The sequence below is a fragment of the Neodiprion lecontei genome, chromosome 3 (assembly GCF_021901455.1).
Source record: "Neodiprion lecontei isolate iyNeoLeco1 chromosome 3, iyNeoLeco1.1, whole genome shotgun sequence".
Lineage (NCBI taxonomy): Eukaryota > Metazoa > Arthropoda > Insecta > Hymenoptera > Diprionidae > Neodiprion > Neodiprion lecontei.
In genome coordinates, this window is record NC_060262.1 from 18,569,794 (window position 1) to 18,585,444 (window position 15,651).

General features: G+C 36.1%; 1 protein-coding gene across 3 annotated transcripts; it reads left to right on the top strand.

Moving 5' to 3' along the window:
• Nucleotides 1–312: 312 nt before the first annotated feature.
• LOC107227790 (hemocyte protein-glutamine gamma-glutamyltransferase) lies at nt 313–15,651 on the top strand. Of its 3 annotated transcripts, none has more exons than XM_046734961.1 (8): nt 313–460; nt 11,340–11,891; nt 11,981–12,207; nt 12,406–13,007; nt 13,110–13,207; nt 13,313–13,603; nt 13,677–13,837; nt 14,819–15,651. In XM_046734961.1, exons 2-8 carry the CDS (start codon nt 11,417–11,419, stop codon nt 15,098–15,100), a joined length of 2,136 nt encoding a protein of 711 aa, XP_046590917.1. In that variant the 5' UTR covers nt 313–460; nt 11,340–11,416; the 3' UTR covers nt 15,101–15,651. The 3 variants fall into 3 exon arrangements, with proteins under 3 accessions (XP_046590917.1, XP_046590918.1, XP_015524522.1); XM_046734962.1 differs by having other exon boundaries at nt 322–460; nt 11,417–11,891; XM_015669036.2 differs by having other exon boundaries at nt 324–460; nt 11,344–11,891.

The window sequence follows — 15,651 nt, forward strand, 5'->3', positions numbered from 1 at the left end:
GAATCGAATATGCGATAATTAATGCATGTTGGCAATAATAGCGTCATTGTATGCATGTGTCAGCTGGGAATCGATAACCATAATGCCGAGGACTGATTCAGTTTACTCGGAACGTCACATAATCAAGAATTAGCTAAACAGAGAGCCAAACATATCGTCGTCCTTGAATCTTGGGACATTGCTTGATTTTATTCCACGACCTATAATGCTACTATAACTGAACGGAATTGCAGGTACGGGTTGTCGACAAATAGTATAGTGGGGATGTTGCGGTTAGCTGGAAGGAAGTTGTAACTAGTATATAAAAGGCTGTTCGCGTCCCCAAACGGCAGTGAGATTGCGGCAAACATTCGAGTACCACAAATTCATCCGAGAAAACAAAGATTTAAATATTTAAATATAGCGTGAGGCTGAAAATTCCTATCTTCTTCTTCAGGCGTCGAACGAGGCATCTTACAAGGTCGGTAAATAATTTTTTTTTACATCAAATACGATAACCACATTTCAACACATTTTCCAATTTTTAATTTAATACGATCGCTTCGACACAGCAATGGATACAGTCTCATTACATAACACGATTAATTCTTTGTCATGTGAAAGATGAAAAGATTGTTCATTCACTATTAATCGAGCGGTGAGATGTGAGTTTGCAATGCTTGTATAGACCGAGTGACTCGGGTTGATAATTCTTGATCGAAAAAATGTTCGAGCCGCGAGTTATGATATTTTGGAAATTCAAATGGTTATATAGAATGAATTGAAGTATTTAATAAATTCTTGTACAGTGCCTGTAGATTATGAGTCTGTTCTTTGCCTGAAAAAATCGCTACATCGATGATCCTTTCCATCCACTTCACATTTGCCCGACATAGCATTGATATTACGTACTCGCCGTGAGCAGCGTTTGGTTGTTTTGTCCTTAAATGATCGTTGTGATTCTCGAACAGCAAATGGTTCTGCCTTGTAACCGGTAAGGTGTGTACATTTTAAAAGGAATGTTTCGGTGGAATGTTTAGTTCAGAATAACATCTTATAACGTTTTAATAGCGATGGAATGAAATATCTTTAACATCGTTTCAACTTGTCGAGAAATACAGCAGCTTATACAATTCTACGTCACTCCACATGCAAGTATTAAATCAATATCAACGTTTATCGAAACATCACGCGAGCCGTACAGGCGTGAGCTTTTTGACATCGAAACCGATCGGGAATAACAACAGAAAGTGACCGGCACTGCCTTTTCTCATTCCGTGACTTATCAAGTATAGTATGCGTGTCACGTGCGTGCATTTTCAGCCGTGCATACGCCGTGTGAATTCTTTTTACGGTATCGAAATGTCAGGCACGGAAGTGTGTGTAATGGCTGAGATGGTGATTCACATTCAATAGAATTAGAGCATCGTCCGAAATGCAGTGATGATTTATTTATCGCGACACCGTCGCAGTATGCAATCTGACCTTGTTGCGACGAAGCACAATGCTAAATGCTCGATACCGATTCTGGCCTCATCAGGCCTCAGGAATTTTTCTGACTTAAAATCAACTCCGGTCTTACGCAAGACGTTGGTAGCATGGTCAGGTGAATAAAACACGGATACGCAGTTGGGCGTTTCACAATTCTTTGACGACGACATCTCCCGAGCCATTAGTAGGAATAATGAAAGACTGCCTAGTGTTATATTGAAGATTAAACATAAATTGCTGCTCGAAGTGAATAATTCATTGTGTATGTTAAAAGACGTAACGCGCCTACCTATGACAAAATACTTTTCTCAAGTACAAGCTTATTTTGTACTTTGTTTATAACGTCAATTTGTTGCAGTAATGGGGGAATCCTTAATTAGTTGAATATAAAGTTTTGTAACAATTTGTTGTTTGTAAATAAGATGATAATAAAATATGGATTACATTTAATAGCGTCAGGTACGTAAAATAGAAATTCCGTTTGCATTTTGTAATTCAGATGTAACGGATTCATTAATACTCACATACGTACGGATACATCTTTGTATTTGCGTAAATATCCGCACATTATTTCTAGATTTAACGCAGTGATATTTATATTGCAAAATTATATGCGGATTAAGTAAAGATATCGATTACTTGCTTGAATCGTAAAACTCGAAATTCATTACTAATTAAAAATGTACATTCTTTCGCCCCAATTACAAAATACAAATATCATTCGTTTCGTTCTCGTAGTTTATTTCAAACTGTAATATGTAGGTGTAACTGAAGTTTTTAACAAAGAAACCGTTCAAAAAGATATCTGACTTGCTTAGTTAACCTTTGAGCTTTATGTCAACTGACATGAGATTAAATTGACGACAACTAAGCTTATTTTATCACTATATATACATATATATATGTATATAGATATTCCAGATGCATTTCAAAAAAAAACATGCGTATGCAAATTGACCGTTTGGCTGCAGGTTCAGGTTTGAGTGAGAATATTAGTGCGCATTATGTATCTGTTTGTGAGTATACTTATCCAGTGTCTTCCTCGATACCAAATCTGTATAACACAGGAAAAAGCTTATTGTTATATACAAGTATTGCATAATCATTATGGTCACACATAAAATACTGGTTTTTCTATAAAACACGCGATTTCAACATAACATAATCTTCAACATAATAATAATTGAATACATTAAATATGATAATTTCAGATAACTTTGTCTGTGCAAAATGTCTATTCCACTCGATGTATGCATTTGTTGTTGACTTTTCGCCGAATATTTCCCGAGAAGAATTTTCACGCAGTAAATGTAGAGCAATAATTGTTGTGTTACTTCTTATTGTTAGTATGGCAAAGATCGTTTGCCTTTAGCACATATTTTGTTCCCTGCTTTTTTTCAAAACTTTTTTTTGATAACAACTCAGGACATATCGTGTTCTTGTATCGATAGCAATACTTTAAGAACATTGCTCTCATTGTTGTGAAAAATTCACGCGCACTTAGTTATATCTGAGATGGGATAAATCTTCTTGTAATGACAAATCAACCTCATACTTGTGTTTCATTTCACTTAATTGTTGCGCCAATCGCAGTTGAAAAACTTTAATTTGTTCTTCCGGACGAAAAACACATTAGCCTTAACATTTAGAATTTCATGTCACACCTCACCAGATATATTCTTTCTGAATCTTGATTATAATACAAGGCAAACGGGTAGTTCAATGGTGATATAGGTATGCACACTGTACATTATACAGCACTCAACACCCAAAAATTACGGAGTAGCAGTGATATAAGATAGAATTTATTTTCAACACTGTAGATTTAGATATTTAAAATGGCAGAGTTTCTCTTTTCCATTTTTTTTTTTTTTTTCAATTTCGATCGATTCCTCAGCGAGGCACATACCATCAAATAGTTTTAAATTCGTGCCGTTCAACCGGTTGAATGTAGCATGTTTTAACGAAAAGCATAAATATGACATCAATCTGGACTGATAACATTTACGTATAGCAATCTTGAAGAAATCACTGTTGGTAAGCGGTGTAATAGATTGATATCCTTCGATTCGTAATTTTTTATAAATGTGAGCAATATTTTCAAATTCTTTGATTCAAACGGCACCGAAGTTCATTCCCTCTTGTCCTCATACACGAGGAAAATAGCCTTATGGAAGAAGAAGGCTTTTTTCAGGTACTTTTACGCAAACGTTTCACATAAAAATACCCAATACAACTTTAAGAAAATAAAATGCATGAATATATAAAATTGTATAAGATCATATATTATATATACCTATAATTCGATAGCACATAATAAGGACAGATTTTGCATATGATCATAAATGCTCATATGTGGCATTCCATGTGAAGTGGGCCACCTCGAGACCTTGATACCTTCGATTTTATGTCGCCTTTACGGTTGTGTTTCACTATGCGAAAGTAACTTTCTCGGTTTTTCAACATTTTTTCAAAATTTGAAAGGAAAGTTTCTAAATTTTTATAAATGATATAATTTCTAAGAATAGGCAAAATAATCTTTCATATTGTTCCGTGGTAAATGAGATTCAAATTTCTCCACCTGTAGAACGAAGTCGTTGAGCGTGGGATCCAAACAAAATTTCAAAATTTCCAAAATTACACGCTTACAGGTGAAATTTTCTTCTTCTATTTGAACAAATTTTTTGGCAACCAAAATGTTTTCATGAAATACAAAATGTATTTTTTTTTTACACACCGATTCAAGACGAATCGATCGATCACCAACTTGTTTCTATCGATACAACATTTCAATTTCCAGATAACATCGATAAAAAATTATTGTTTATCATAAACCAGCAAACTTTGACTTCAGTAAACTCAAACGGATACACGAAAAATATTGAAGACGAATCAAGGACGATACTCCAACATACCACTAGAAAATTTTAAAAGGAAAATAAATTCGAAGATGTCGAGGTCTGGAGGTAGCTCAGTTTACGCGGGGTTCTCGATAAACAAATAACATACATGCCTCCAATAACAATCAGTAAAAATAATAATGATAACTTGTCCATCCTGCCACACCTGATAGGATATGTCCTCCATATGCCAATTCTTGTCCCAAACATAGTCAAGTTCAACTCACAATCAGTCTGAATAGGTTTAAAGTTATAGGCTTCGTGACTTAGTTGAAAGTTTGATCAAAGTTCAGTTGAATGACTGTAACTTGTGCCTGGTTGATGTGCGAAGTCCATTTCTGGGCAAAATAATAAATATGGTAATAATGTGAACTGCGAAGTGCACTCGGTCTTGTTTGGATATGCTCATAATTACAATCCTTTCTATTATTTTGACCTGACATGTTGCGTGTTCCGATTAATAACATGTAAACGGTTTATGTGAAGTAAAATCCTTGGAATTAGTCTGGGACTGCCTCAAGATTCTGATAAATATAAATAATTTGGTGTTCCCCGATGTTGGTTAACTGACGCTCTTGACATTGAGAAATGATTGGATAAGAACTTAACACTCCCTCTTTTATTCAATGTTTGATGAAGGTCTTGTTTGATATGCTAATAAACTGCAAGTTCACTGCATACAAACATTTGAGGTCAAGGCCATGTAATGGTGAGGCCTTTCCATTCACGTGTGAAGATCAAGTTGAAAACACTTTCGAAGACAAACCGCTGGTCTTTCGCTTTTAGTATGAAGTAACGTGTTGTTTTTAAACTTTATGCTGCCGTATACTGCATATTGGCCAAACTATAGTCAATTCATCTAAATATGGATTATTTGAATACACATTAAAATCAGCGGCGGTCTAAGGATTAGAAGATAAATATGGAAACATGGTTGGCACACATTTTATTATATTTGTTTGCTCACATCTTGTACTGAGGTTCCGTAATGAACACCGATAAGGAATTGCGGCTGTTTTCAATAAGTAAGGACTTTGAAAGACGACTGCCCAAAGGCATTATCTTAAGACCATAACAAGCAACGTGAAAAGGCATCTGGGTAACCTGCACAGCCTTAAGGTAGGTGAGTAATGTGGTATTAAACCATTCCTCGTGAAATCAGCAACCTGTTTTCGTTGACACCGTGCAATTCTTTCAAAATTTCGACACTTGTAAGACCATTCGAAAAGTCTTTATGTGAATGAATGAATTATATTTCCATAAGTTTTCTAAACTTAACCTTTTGCAAGATGCTGTTTTTTTCCCAGTAAATGTACCTTGCAAAATATAAGCTGCAAACGAAGAAAAAAAAAAAATAACCAGGAAGCAAGAGCTGTAATGTTTTAATTTTTATAATATCATTTGTCGACAACTCATACGTTTCAACGTTTGTCCCTGCGAGCGACAGTTTTTGAGGTATGCTTACGTGAAAAAAATTAAGCATTTTTCAGAGGGTTACAGTGAAAAATCTTAAATCATTCACATAAGTTACTATTAACTGTAGAAATTAGAAACAATCACTTTGACCTAAACCAACAATTTGCTTATATCACGATAAGTAACGAAAAATTATAATCCAGGGCTCACAGTCTTTATACAGGATCCCTTATTTTAATCAATCCAGTCTAATATGTCTAAAATCAAAAGTCTGACTGGAAAATGTTTTAAACAAAAGTTGTGAGGTTCGAAGGGGGAAAGAAAACAAGAGCGTCAGATTTTCCGTAAAATGACCTGCCATGGTCAGACGAAGGTCAACTAAGTGTTTCATAAATGGAACGGTATATTTTTTTACTTACCTTTTACCTTTTTTTCTAAATATCTGTATTTTTTTTCGAGCTGTAACCTTAATTTTATTCATTTAAACTTTTAATTTTACAATTTGAAATTTTATTAAAAAAAAATTTTTTTATTTCAACTATTTTTAAGTGGAATTTTGTTCATTCTATCGGAAACTTGTGGAATAAAACGTTATTCGTAATCCGTATTTACGATAACAATTTAACGAATTATCAACGCGTGTCGCGTTATTTCAAGAGCTGTACTGCTATCCACGGTCGAATAACGTCAAGTGAGAGCTCAACAGTGCTTTGAAGCGCGCGGAAATTTTGTCGAACTTTTATTGAAGTGATTTATAACCGTACGTAATTTCCTATCGTAAATACGGTTTACGAATAACGTTTTATTTTCAATGTTTCCTCTACCATAAACAAACATCCTTTTGAAAATAGTTGAATACAGAAAATTTTGAAATAATAAAACTTGGAACTGTAAAATTAAAAAATTATTTTTTTTAAAAATCAATCAGAAAAATGGAATAAAAAAAAAAAATAATAATATTTAGAAAAAAAACATTCCACTTTCTGATTTGACCAGCTTGAATCTCATCATCAATCGAGTATAAACGGTAAGTGTATGAGTATTTTTTCATGCAGAATTTAATGCCCTTTCAGATACCGATAAAAAAAAATACTGTTCTATTTGAAAAAAACCATCATCTGACCTTGGCAGGTCAATTTACGGAATATATAACACTCTCATTTTCTTCCCCCCATCAAACCTTACAACTTTTGTTTGAAACATTTTTCACTCAAATTTTTGGATTTCGAGATATTAAACTGGATTGAATTTTAAAATGAGACACCCTGTATTTCTTCATATCATATTCAGATACAATTAATATGCAAACGATTACCAATACGTTGTGGAATTCTGTGAATTTTTATCATGCGAAGTTATATACATAATTAAATCGAACACCTTTGATTTAAAAAGTCCTTGTGATACAGAAAAATATTTTTAAACATTCAAGTTGATGTGTAAACAGCCTGTTAAAGAAATCGCATCATGATGCTTTTTTTCACAAAAAAAATCCATACAGTTCGTCCATTTTCGATGAACAATAACGTACTTAATTCACGAATTAATACATTGCTAATTGTCTGAGAGAGATTTGTTCTAAGTTCGTGGGCTGGTAAGAAAAATCTGATTATACGTAAGATCGTTAACTAATTTACAGATAATCAACTTTTGATTTAGGAATGAATACGTTGTTGTTACTCAAAAACTAGCGTAAACGATGTACGGAGAATTCATTCATGAATAAAATGCGCTGTTAGCAATCAGAATCGGTCAAGCAATGTTGACTTGCGGTAAAAAATAATAGAATGATGTTACTCCCCTGAAATTATTAACACGATGAGCTGCTTACATTTAATAATCAATGTTTGAAGAGGGTTTCATGTGTCGTGGGAACTTTTGTAGGCATATATGTCATCACATTAACTGTTAGAATTTAATTTTAGGTTTTGGCTTTATTACGTTTTTTCATCAACATCTTTGCGGACGTCCTTAAGTTTCGAGCACGAGGTAATTTTTTCATATTTATTCCAATGTTATACAAGCATAACATGTTCGCAAATAAAACTTCCCACGTGAACACGTGTTTTCTATGTTTCAATAATTACGACAGTGTTCATGCGCCGTATATAAGACTTGAGTCCAGTATTATGCAAATACAATAACGTTTACTTTACTGGAAATTATCGACATGTACTGTTGAACCATGAAACACAAAGCAAAAAATCAAAAATGCCTGTTCAGTGCATATACTACTATGGTAATTGTTATTTCAAATGAATACGCAACTAGTTACGCATAAGTACATACCGATCAGTCTTCGTGATCGGGAACTCCAATCGTCGTCATTCTGAAAATCTACAGTCTGGGTTTTCCCACTTAATTTTCACGTAAAGGCTGCGAATCCTTCATCGTGTAAACATATCAATAAAATAGATAAATGATGTGAATTTTTACTAAACAAAATAAGAACACGTTCAAATTATCAGGATCACCGTTTAAGAGCACCGGTCTTATGGACCGGAAAGAATTTGTCTGTGCTCAATAGAAACGTGGTGTGTTTACAATTATGTAAGGTATGGTATACGATTGCTCATAACTTGTTTCGCAGTTTTAAGTGCTGAATCTTTTGCTATACCTAGATGCATGCTAATTGTTCCTAGACTAAACATCGATAGTTTTAATAATTGGCACAGCATCAGGATAGCATATACACGAATATTCGTTACCGCATTTGTGTAAAAAAATTTAAACAAGCAACAGACAAGTTTTCATATGGTCTATGGATGGTGTCCAACTTGGGAATTTGCCGTCCATATACTGGAACAGTCAAGGACTCTCTTAAATACAAACAATTACACATGGTGAAATATATTGTTAAGAAGACGACAGAAAAAAAACCGAGGAATAAAACCGGTCTCTGAGTTTTCTTGTTTCGCTGGTTGGGTAACAGATCGCTCACTCGTAGCTAATATCTATAGTTTAGTAATCTTAGACTTTATACCTTGTGTAAAGGTACAGAGTCAATCACTGCACGTGAGAAGAATCGGCTGAGCTTCAGATAGTCTTCTGAGTTCATATTATCACTAAACTACGGTAGCAGTAAAACTCAGGAATAGAACCGTGATAAAGTTTGAAATCCATTTAATAGGTGACTGAACCCATTGCTTTTTTCAATAAATGTAAACACGTACAAATGATTATAATTTGTTGAGGGTGAGATTATATTTCAGCTACAGTAGCTGTTATTTTGATTGGCGAGAAACATTTCACACCCTACGAGCTCAGAAAATTAGTCTAGAGCAGGAATATAATTACAAGTGTATCTAACAGAAGCCATGTTGATCTTGAACCAAAGTTCGAATCCATCTGACTCATATAAAGAATAGTACTTTTTGTTAATAACGTTAAATACCTAAAATAAATTTTGTAATAACAATAGTTGTTTCGTGCCTAATATTTTTGCTGACGGAATAATTTTGACATCAAATATTTTATAAACACCGTTCCATTTCCGAAACCTTAGCCCGCCAATATCATTTGAACGTGTATGCATGTAGAATTGAAATGCGTGTTGCCAAAAATGAAAGAGATTTCTGAATAATTGTATTGGATTTGAAAATTAATAAAAAATCTGCGCCCTCCTCAGGTTCTTATGCTTGTTCTACATCATTCGTAAAATGTTTGAGCTTGGAGAATCTTTCATTTCTTGTGAAATATCTCTGAAAGAATTTCTCGTAGTATAGAATCAATATTAACGAGCACAGAAAAAGGTCAAACAAATTTTTAATAACTTCCATACATTTGGACGATATTAAAAAATGAAAGTAGGTCAAATTGAAAGTGGTAAATTTTTCGGAAACTAGCTCACGTATTTCACTCGTCTGGTTCATAGTTTGTATCGGCCAGGTCATTCACCCTTTGATCCGCCCAATAGTTCTCTATCAAGAAGTCGTACATTCTAATCGGTTTTACGTTTCGTAATTTATCATGTATATTAAAACGTATATTTAACTTTGAAGGTCAGTAAACATTCCCCTGAAGAATTTTCGCTTGGTTGTCAGTGAAAAAAATTTTACAAACAAAATATTTTAGGATTGTAATATCATAGGTATTTACCATAGAAAATTGTAAAAACCAGCGCTTGATTGTATTCAACTTTTTTTCTTGCGGTGCGTTACGTACAAAGACTGTGTAGCTTACAAAAAGTTCAGCAGGTAATTTAGGCGGGTTATAGATATATAAGCTAGCTGGTACAGCGAGACGGATCACGTCAAGGTTAAGAGTTCGGCTGTGTTCGGAGTGTTTAAATTACTTTGTTATTATGTGTCTTCGAAGGAAACCAGATTCTGCCTTTCAAGTTTAAATATTTTTCAGTAATGTTTTTGTTAATTTTATGATATACGTATAAATTTCAGTTTTGTTCCTCATTTTCCACAATCAACTGGCTGCTGCGCATATTCTTTCACAGTTTTTTTCCGATTTTGCCAAGATCTTTCCTATACCGGGCAGGATGCTCTCAGTTGTTTTCAGATTTGTACGGTTTGTGTGAAACTTATTTTAAATGTTCTCACGTTGGAATTTCACAGTAGCATGGTGAGCCATTCATATAAACATCGATTACCGGCCGTCTTCTTCAGATGGCTTGTTTCCCCGATGATCTTCCATTAAATTGTTCTTAATATGAGTCACTTTTCGCTAGACTCATTTTGAACTTTTGATTAATTAGTTGTCACTTTTCAAGTTATTTGATCAGATATTTTGAGAGACATTCAATTTTAGTGATGAGTTCTTCAATTTGGTTTTCCATTTTGGTTCGATTGAAGATATCGCTGCGGATCGAATCAGTCGTCTTGTCGCTGATATATCAATCCCATTGATACAGATGTCGGATTAGGAACCTCACTTTTTTTTTATAAATACCTAAATAATGTTTCTGAAACCATTATGATTTTCAGAGAATTATATTAAAAACCTTCTTTGACAAGTATTCGATATTGTCACTGAATTTCAGTTGAAACGGTTAAATCGTTCTCCCAGAATTTAGGATGAATGATGGGCCTCGAATGAACCATCGAACGACTAGATTTTATTCTACCGACTAAAGGGCCGCTCAAGGGAAAATTTATTTTATGTCAATAAGTGCACTAAATTTAGCGAATAGTCATTGGTTAACAGTTGAAAGTTGCATCGTTGAATCAAATCCAGTTACTTTAGTAACAATATCGGTAAATATTGTTGTAATAAATTGATCGGATTCTTCAGGTTATGCAGCAGATCACTTATCGTTTGCAGTATAAGATCCGTTGAAGAATTTGAGTAGATATTCAACAGTTTTTCGAGTAAATAGCATAGTTAGATGAACCTGGCGAAAGACTGCAATAAGTCTGAATCAAAATTATACATCAGAATCTTCATAGAATGTGCTGGCAGACTAGTGAATAATTTTGCAGTAACTCCACTAAGTTTTTGTGACTACGAAAAAAGATTCTTGATATCAAATCTCCGTGGAAGGTTCTCTGAAAAAATTGTGACTAGGATCGTGACTAACTTTTGCGCATTCTTCTGTTTCAGGTAGATAATTGGTGGTGAAATAATTATAACCACAGCCTACCGGTAACTAATACTTACGTCGAATTTGGGTTTCCAAGATGACGTCTTCTGAGCCATTGGTTGTGGACTCTGTTTATCTGTACGAGAAGGAAAATGCAGTGGCACATCACACAGGAAATTACGAGCTGGTACACCTGGAGCCGCCAACGCCGGTTCTCCGACGGGGACAACCCTTCAATGTGGCTGTGCGTTTCAACCGGCCATACGTGGACTCAACGGACATCGTTCGTTTGTTGTTCAGCTTTGGCCCAAATCCTAATGTGATGAAGGGGACCAGAGGAATCAACACTGTCACCAACAGAGATACTTATCTACATGATTTAGAATCCTGGGGTGTACGTATGGTTGGTTCCAGTGCGGAGGATTTGTCCGTCGAAGTTCGGAGCCCCGTTGACAGCCCAGTCGGCATTTGGCAACTGAATATAGAAACAACTACGTTGGGCAGTAAGAAAGCGCCCAACACATTTCAATTCGAAAAAGATATCTATGTCTTGTTTAATCCATGGGTAAAAGGTAGGTGCAGGGAAGACTAGAAGATATGTGGTTTGCGTTGAATACCATTTTCATGCATAAGATTAACCAGATTTTTCGCTTATCCACAGAGGACCTTGTGTATATGGAAAATCAAAGACTGCTGGATGAGTACGTGACAAACGACACTGGAAAGATCTGGGTTGGTGCTTTGGGAAGCTGTCGTGGCAGGGAATGGGTTTTCGGTCAATTCGATGCCTGCGTTCTTCCGGCTTGTCAACTGCTGCTTGAAAGGTCGGGCATCAAGGCAATATCTCGTGGGGATCCCGTTAAAATGACCAGAGCCATATCGAGAATTGTAAGTAATCGATTTGGAAGCTGTCCGTACAGTGCGAATTTTTTTCTTTTGTAAATATAACTCACAATCAATGGATCCAGGTGGGATTGCTGTTGGCGCACTCGTGAAAATGGGTACTCGTTCATGCAAAAACGCGCGTGCATACAATTCACTTACGATGGCGTTCATAATTTGTAAATGAGTATTGTTTGTCCTCAGGTTAATTCAAATGATGATCAAGGTGTTCTTACCGGTCGATGGGACGGGGAGTACTCTGATGGAACTGCCCCCGCTTCATGGACTGGCAGCGTACCAATCCTGGAAGAATTTCTGAAAAGTGGAGAGGCGGTAAACTACGGGCAATGTTGGGTCTTTGCCGGCGTAGTAACGACCGTTTGTCGGGCTTTGGGTATACCTTCGAGGGTCATCTCGAATATGGTCTCTGCACACGATGCAAATGCCTCTTTGTCCGTTGATCGTTATTATAACGCCGATAATGAAGAGCTTGAATACGATCCGGAGAACCCCCTAGGCGAAGATTCAGTCTGGAATTACCACGTGTGGAATGACGTGTGGATGGCTAGGCCAGATCTTCCCATGGGATACGGTGGTTGGCAGGCGATTGATGCTACGCCTCAGGAAACTTCCGATGGATTTTATCAATGTGGACCAACATCTGTTGAAGCAATCAAGCAAGGTGCCGTTGGATACAATTACGATGTTCCATTCATGCTAGCTTCCGTCAACGCTGATTTAATGCGGTGGAAAGAAAATAGCGAAAGTGATTTCGGTTGGAGTAAAATAGAATGCAACAAGTACCAGTACGTAATGTGTATTACCGATGTTATTTATTCATTTGGATTTCATTTTTTACATCGAGTTGTCCTGACATCTGACTGACTTTTCATTTTTTTCAATTACAGCATTGGACGTATGATTCTGACCAAAGCACCGTACATATTTGACCCAAACGGTGACAAAGACAGACAAGATATCACTTCATTTTACAAAGCTAAGGAAGGTAAGATATCGATGTCTGAATCACTGAAAGTACTTCATCTGGTTTAATTTCGTAATTCAAATTTCAAATCAGAGTGATAATTCATTTTGCTGGAAACACTTATAGGTACCGATGCGGAGCGCTTAACTCTGTACAGGGCGGTCCGTGGTACGGAGAGGGCAAAGAGGTTTTACGCGGTTCCTGATCCAGCTAAAGAAGACGTTGAATTTGATCTGGTTGAGCTAGAAAGAATCAAGATCGGAGAGCCTTTTGCCGTGACAGTTCGCATTGAAAACAAGTCTAACCAACCACGCAATATCAGTGCGATTTTGTCAGCCGGAAGTGTCTACTATACCGGAGTGAAAGCCAATTTAGTGAAAAGGGCAACTGGGGAATTCACCGTTCAGCCCGGTGGCAGTAAGTTTGACACTTGAATTTTCACCTATCTGACATTATTGAGACAATTTTCACGGTAATGCATATTTTACAGCGGAAAAATTGAAATTAACTGTAACTGTTGATGACTACCTGGATAAGTTGGTTGAGTATGCCATCATGAAGCTGTATGCTATCGCTACAGTTAAAGAGACAAGACAAACATGGGCCGAAGAAGACGATTTTCAGGTTTTGAAACCACCTATTACCATTAAGGTAAAGTTGGACTTCAATCTATGTGCGGACTGTTCAAGATAGAACCAAGTAATACGCGTCACATATAAAACTTATAATTGTACTAAGGAAAATAGGATGTTCAGAATTTCTGTGAATCTTATTACCAAATTCGCTTCAATGAGAAAAAACGAATGGAAAGTATTCCGATAGTAATATAGGTATTTCTATTTGAAAACAGGGTTGAAAATATTTACAATCTATTTGACGTGAATAGTCGAGACCCTCTTCAATGCCAAATTGTTGCAGAACTGTACCGTGACAGTATCCGGAAATTGAACACCCAAGTAAGCATGCGTAAAGTTTTTCATCTTTTTGAGCGGTTCAGGGTTATGTTGATTCAAATATATGATTCAAATGCAAATCCGTCACATTTTGGCTACCTCAAAGTCTCAGTGCGACATAATCTCGAAACGTCTGCCACAAGCAGATGGACAACTAGGCACAACTAAGTTGAATTTACTAAGGAACAGCCCCCTGACACACGCTGCTAAAAGTGGTTCGCAAAATGTCCTTCGGTTCTGCCGTCAATTACCACCACTAGTGGCGCTAGTAGTTATCTGACGAGCTTGCGCGCGGTCAGCGAGGGCAGCGAGCGTGTCAGAAGTCAACTAGCGCCACGTAGAGGAACTAAAAAACATGGACAAAACGCGTACAATTTTTTAGTATACGAGCAGTGGCGAGTGTCAGGGGGCTGCTAAGGAATCACTCGATTTCGCGCATGCGCATTTGGTTGGGTATTCAGTTTCTCGACACTGTCACGATATAGGAGGCGTTGAAGTCAAATTGTTCGCTGTGCCACCGCTCTGGTAAATAATTGGTCTCGCGCATTGTAGCGCATGCGGATTAAACTATACAAGACGACGGACCATTCTGTCGTAGCAATTCCCACTGCATATATTTTACTTATTATCATATAAAATATATAACACTTAATATTATTTGATTGATAAACTTTCGTAGATTCAAGACGACCTTTCAGTTGGAAAGCCAGCAGCAATTTCGTTGAGTTTTACAAATCCGTTGAAGAAGACCTTGACGGAGTGTAAATTCAACTATGCTGGACCAGGATTGGCGAGAAACAAGACATTGGCGTTCAGAGACGTTGCTCCAGGTGAGCTGGTGCATGTGGAACATCAATTAATACCGCAGAAGGCTGGGCAACAAACGATCATCGCTACTTTCACATCCAAGCAACTCGTTGACGTCACAGGCTCGAAGTCGGTTGAAGTTTTCGAAAATTAAATATTTACTCAGTATCCAGACCTTAACTTAAACATTAAAATTAAGAGAATTTTTTCTTCATTTTATTATCATTCTAAAATTTCTTCAATGAAAACAATATATTGCGAATATTACATGGCTTCTAAGTTCTAGCAGATTGTTGAAACATTACTACATATGCTGTCGATATTTTCTGATTACCATTCATATTGTACGACAATTCCATAGTCAGGATTTGTGTACAGTAGCGGGCAGATTATTTTTATAAACAATTTCAGTGAGTACCATGAATATCCGGGTTTTATTTTTAAGAAACCGAATTGTACTATAATGTTCATCCTACAACAGGATATGATGCTATCCTTATAAGAGGATCGGTTTGTATTTGAAATTGTATAAACTTTATTTTTGCGATCAAATAGTGGATAGCACAGATCATACTTATGTTAGTACTTTAAATAAGTAACCATTTCTACTAATTCTATTGATATTAGTATAGATGTTATTACTTGATTTTTGTAACATTTTGTACTTTTATGACACACTCACAATAAATGGGGTAATATTCAGAA